This window comes from Sardina pilchardus, chromosome 6 (genome assembly GCF_963854185.1).
Source record: "Sardina pilchardus chromosome 6, fSarPil1.1, whole genome shotgun sequence".
In the NCBI taxonomy this organism is placed as follows: Eukaryota; Metazoa; Chordata; class Actinopteri; order Clupeiformes; family Clupeidae; genus Sardina; species Sardina pilchardus.
The window spans coordinates 17,170,467-17,176,466 of NC_084999.1; the positions used below are offsets into that span (position 1 = coordinate 17,170,467).

The following is a 6,000-nucleotide window of genomic DNA, read 5'->3' on the forward strand; positions in this document are numbered from 1 at the left end:
TTAGTTTGAGCTTTCCAGTAGTTTACAAGACAGAAATGTCGATATTAGCCCATCAATCCCCTGGCCAGAACAAGCCTCAAAGTTCACCACCTCCAGTGGGCCAAGAAAACATCCTGCTTGGTTGCAAAATCATTTCTGTCTTCTTTTATTTCAGCTTTATCCACAAAACCTTGATGGTGAGCTTGCTACTCGTTTTCTTAGCATAAGCCATAGGTGCAAAGAACAAATGGGACAGGAGGGGTAAGGTGCTTTTAAGCACAAAGGAAATGACTAAGATGAGCAACAATCATTTCCTGGCCTGTAGCTCTATGGTAAAACGTTTTTTGGATTAGGCCTATAATCAGAATGATGCATACCTTGCATACACTCTCAAAACCACCCATGCAAGGGAAAAAAACTATGAAAACGGCTCATACTTGTGACTTTACCCACTTTCAAGGCAGGGTGTGGGAATCCAGCCGAGCACAACAGCGGTTGCAACCAAGGAAACCTGATTCATATTAGTCTCAAGTAGGCCACGTTGTCTAATCATGTCCCTGGCACTCCACAGTAGACTCCAAACGTAAAGATGCCAAGACAACCTAAGAGCACATGTCCAGACACTACACTTCTGTACTTGGTGTGTTCCTTGTGTTGATGTCATTAAGGCAATATAACTGAGCTCTGTAAGTCTGTAAAGCAAATATGATTGGATCATCATCATACAACAGAGGGACAACATGTCCTAACAACTTGACAGCAGTGTGTGTGCAGTTCCTTGCATGCGGAAGTATTGCAATATTTTCTACTGTAATCTTGCTGAAGCAAACTGTCAAAATGTCCCAATTCAGGAAACAAGTAACAGAATGAATAGTGTGTGATAATGTTGAGCTAAGCTTTGGTCTGCACACCCCCAGTGATGTACTGTAGTTAAACCACATTTTGGTCTTTACTTTTTATGAAACTTTGGTGGTTGGGTTTAGTTTTATGCATTTATTTATTTCTTGCAACAACATTTTATTATTATCATTATTTTCTGCCTTTTCTCTCATCTTGTTATAACTAAATGGGGACTGGCTTTCCCACATTGTATCAAGTACAGTCTATGATCAAGTCACCTGTTGAAAGTTGAAGTGTCTGGTTGATCAAGAGTCAGAACTAGGCTACTGTTGAGACTACAGGTAACTGTCAACACACATCTTTGCCAAACCCAATGTCTTCATTCAGTCTCCATATTTACTAGTCGTTGAAAACCTTAATAATAATAATAATAAATAAACAAAAAACACTTCAGGGTCGTATAATTGTTGTTGGACTCTTATTGACAGGAGTTGCTCCGGAGGATTCTTCCTTGCCAGATATAATTACAAGTTAAGTATGACTGCTACATTGTGGCTTGCAACAAACCAATGGTTCTCTCTTTCTCTCTCACACACACACACGCACGCGCGCACGCACACTCACACACACACACACACACACACACACTCTCACACACACACACACACACACACACACACACACACACACACACACACACACACACACACACACACACACACACACACACATGCATAGCCTACACACACATGCATAGCCTACACATACACACAAGCACCCATGCAAACTGAGCATCAATTTTCAGCGACAACCCTTCAGGAAAGCTGTACTAGGCTACAATAACATACACAGGCTGAATAATGAACTTAACAGCGCAGGGCCAGATGAGAGCTGTAGCAAATCAATGCTTTATAACCTGTGGATACCCACTAACATTTTCACGGACTGTTTACAGCAAAGACACAGCTAGCGCCTGTCGCTAGCATCTATAACGTTAATAGTTAACATCAGTCTGTTTGGAGGGCGAGGTTAGTGAGTGTAATGAACATATTATTACCAACAAAAACTCCCGATGTTGAGGCCACCCAAAAGGTTATGCCAGCATTTGCGCTCTGTTCATTACACTCGCTAGTTTTATAAAAGCTGTGGTTATGAATCTTACCTTGATAATACTGGTCCGCCTAGGTATTCCAGATTTGGCATCCAACACAGAGGTGTTTGCCGTTTCCAGCCCTTCGCTGTCAGGTATGGCAGAAACGACCATGTCTGACGGTAACCCACATTCCCCATTTGAGACCGATACTTCGCACTGTCCTTTCCAGTCTGTTTCATCACTGGGTACGGTAGCCTTCTCCTCAAGAGCCGATGAGGTTAACCCGCAGTTTTCCGTAAACTCCGCCATAAGCACAGAGCTGACTGTGTCTGTCTATACTGTGGTTACTTAGTAATAATTCAGTTATGGCGTAACTGAACTTCTTGAAACGACATCTGCGAGGAAAAATGTTAGCTGAACCCGTTGATAGCGACCCCTCGACTCATTTTCGGAGACTGACGGCGACTCGCCTGCTAGGTGGAAATTGGCTCCATGCAGAACATTTTGACTGTTGCAAGTCTCATTGTTCTTCAGCATCACATTCATAAGCCTCTTGATGCTGCCATCTAACGTTACTCGGTTATAGCAGTCTCGTTATAGTAAGAAAAACGCTGCCTCTTGTAAAGCTTCCTACTTCATGCCATACGTATGGGATGTCAACCAAGACGCATAGTGACCGCACTCATACTGCTGGATCTGAATTGCTGCCCTTGATGTATCTGGATAATTAGCTAAAGTTAGTGACGTTGGCCAATTAACGTTAACGTTACATGGTTTGTAAAACGTCCTAGTCACATATGCATCATGCAAAGCAGACAAGTGCACCTTCTGTTGCAACGATATATAGCCAATTAAATATTATTCACATAAGTCAATTTATAGTGTCAAAGTGAGGTCATCATCTATGCATAAAGTTAACAACGAGAATGACAGCTCGACACCGTCCAACACCACAGTTTAGATAACGTTATGCTATCTCAAAATGATAGCTAGCGATAGCTATCTAATGGAAGTTAATTAGGTAAGTTATGTCTGACTAAGATAGCTGGCTAATAACCTCACGTTGATGTAAATGGAGTTGTAAACAACAGTGATGTAATCATTGGTTATCTTGTGAGTTATAGACATTACACGCATTTTGCTAAGGAAATATTGGATTAATATCCCCCAGACCTGTTAGCTAGCTACACGAGCTATCGTTAGTTACAGTAACGTAATTAGCTAGGTTACTACATTGTGTTAAGTTACTTACGGCGACGATCAGGTTAATGTTGAAATTTGAAGCTCAACCTTACTTAAAACCACAGGATTGTCAACAGAAATACGATCTCTAAATACTTCTAACTGCCCTCTATGATGCCTGGTAATCAGGTAACAGCATACAAAATTCTTGCGAGACACTTCAGGTCATACGTGATTCATCCTGTTTCTCAATACTCGTATCTTAGCAAACCAGATGAAAGTAAATTCGCTTCCTCGAAGCCCATACACACTTGTTGTCATGTGCACATGACCGCAGCGTGCCTTAGAGCGCTCATTTGCCTTTACGAGGCCATACCAACCATGTGTAGGCTAAGTAAGAATAACTCGTTTCATGGTCTGCTGTCTTTACTACTTATGGCAAAATAAAAATCAGGAAGTTAATCATAACAGTTCCTTGGCTTTGCTGCAGATAGCTCCCCATTCGGCATGCACATGTCTACATGACATCAGGAAAAGAATCACAAAAGTCGTGTAACTCAGCAGCCTAATGCTTTCATAAAGTTTATTTCAAGAAACTGTGCAAAGACCGGCGATAAAGAAATAGATGACCATTTCAGGGTGGACTGCAGGCAAACAGAGAAGAAAAGGGTAGGCTATACAGTATGTTGACCTTTAGTTTTTCTTTGAATGTGTTAAATTAAGCAACAGCGGCACCTGGCTGTGGAAGTTATATCATAGGCCTAGTACCTGGTTCATTGTAGTGCCCACCTTATAGTGTAATCATAAAAACCCAATAATAATTAGAATATAAATTGCCAGCTTTCCATAATTATGTAAAAAGAATATCATGCTCTTTTCAGACAGATTTTCTACGTTTCATGCATTAGCAATACCAAGTAGTTAGGAAAGTAGCATACTGTAGGCCTAGTTGATTATTGCATGTGTTGACATTTATTTTTTTTATGTCCATGATATGACATAAGTAAAAGGTAGCCCTATAAATTTACAGTTTACAGTAAACGGGTTCTGGCAACATGTAGTGAAAGTTATGCAATTACCACCTCTTCCATCTTATTATGTGTCCAAAAGAGAGCAAAAAAATATATTCATGATCCAGGACCAACAGATGAAGCGAATAGTTATCACATCAAATAGGCTGCATAATTAAAATCATTGCACAGCATAGCTTTGCAGAAGAGAAATAGTTCTTCCAATTGCACTTCATATGTAAGCCCCAAGTCATGGTCAGAAATGGTTGTGTTGTTTCATATCCAGAGTGTAAGCATTGTTATGAGTTCACATTTTGATCCAAAGAAATATTACTTTAAGTACTAGACGAAAGTCCTTATTTTTTTGCTATAGGGACAATCTCTGTCTGGCATAGACAAAGAGCAGAACAGAAGGCCCTCACATAGGAGTTGGAGCAGCCTGCCATTCGTTTCAAGGCTGGGCAGTTGGTGAATTTGTTAATGTATGGACAAGGATTAGCTGAAATAAAAGGAGAGAAGGTAAGAGGTTAGCGTTTTGTTTCTCTTCATAATAATTGAAAATGTTTAAAGATATTATCTGACCGGACCTTTAAGGACATTTGACTGTGCAGTGTTTTCTTTTAAGAAAGGATTTAGAGTACTTACTGCACAACTTGTCCTCACAAGAGTCTGGGCAGGCAGAACAAGACTCTCCTGCAGTGTATGGTGAAATACCTTTGCCCCCTGTGTAGAAGTTTCCTCTGTGGAAATAAAACAAAAATGATTTTTGTTTATTCTTTGTTCTTGTAGTCTTTCTTGTTCAAATTCAGTAATTGTTGCTCTTTTTTTTTGTCTTTGTGTGTTGGGATCATGATTTCAATTTGCACAGCATTTCCAGATACTGCACATTCCACATACATGGGCATACTTCATTCACATAACTATGCAATGGTGTGGGTTACAGAAGGCACAGTGGATAACAAGTGAAGGTGAAAAAAATGTGTGTGACATACGCTCTGAAGTAATGGCAGCCAAAGAAATAGGAGCTGCCACATTTGGCCACGCCGCAGCCCACTTGATAGGAGCTGTACCATATAACCTGAAATAAAGTTGACAAGTGTGTCTAGATAACCTGTAGTATTTTTGTCATACAGCAGAAACAGTGGGGTTTTAAGCCAGATAATTAGGTGATTGGACTGTGAATCAATCAATATTCCCCCATGTTTATTTGGATGGAACCAGAAATATTACCTGAGTGTAATGGCCAATAGGCTGCCCATTGTGTGATCCACTGGGGTATTGGTAGTTTTCCTCTTCACTGTACCAGGCTGTCACCACTTCAGTCCAAGTGTTAAGACCTCCAGTTTTGAATAAATTCTCCCCAAGTTCGTAGTCTGCTTCAAGCAAAATTCATTTGTTATTTCTTTTCATCTGTGTTCTCTAATCATTCATGTTATCATGTCTTTATCCTTCCATTTGTATTAATAACAATCTCAGTCTTTACAGCTGACATTAGCAAATATGTTGTATACTGTATGTTATATCTAATATGTTGTGTCTATGTTGAAATATGTTGTACATTTCTGTGCATGTGTACATGTGTGTGGGTGCTCATCTACGGCTGAGAGAAAATCGATGACGCACCGCCAATCAGACGGGAGTCAGCTGGGCCATGTGCCATCTTGCATTGGTCCACCCACTGCTGGGCTGAATCTGCCACTGTCTGGTTCCAGCTCTGAGTGCAAAAGACAGGCACAAATGGACACAGGTAAGAACACACAGTCCCCAAACACACACAGTTATAATATCTCAGTTCAAGAGCATGCTAGAATGTCAGTGTGTGTGTGTGTGTGTGTGTGTGTGTGTGTGTGTGTGTGTGTGTGTGTGTGTGTGTGTGTGTGTGTGTGTGTGTGTGTG

General features: G+C 40.6%; 1 protein-coding gene across 1 annotated transcript in view; it reads right to left on the reverse strand.

The window, feature by feature from the left end:
- LOC134082780 (inactive phospholipase C-like protein 2) overlaps positions 1-3,313 on the reverse strand; it is a 34,271-nt gene extending 30,958 nt beyond the window's left edge. Inside the window, exon 1 of the mRNA XM_062538746.1 lies at positions 1,982-3,313. Within this exon, the coding sequence (XP_062394730.1) occupies positions 1,982-2,221 (240 nt within the window). The 5' untranslated portion in view covers positions 2,222-3,313. The remainder of the gene's footprint in view (positions 1-1,981) is intronic.
- Positions 3,314-6,000: the final 2,687 nt, after the last annotated feature.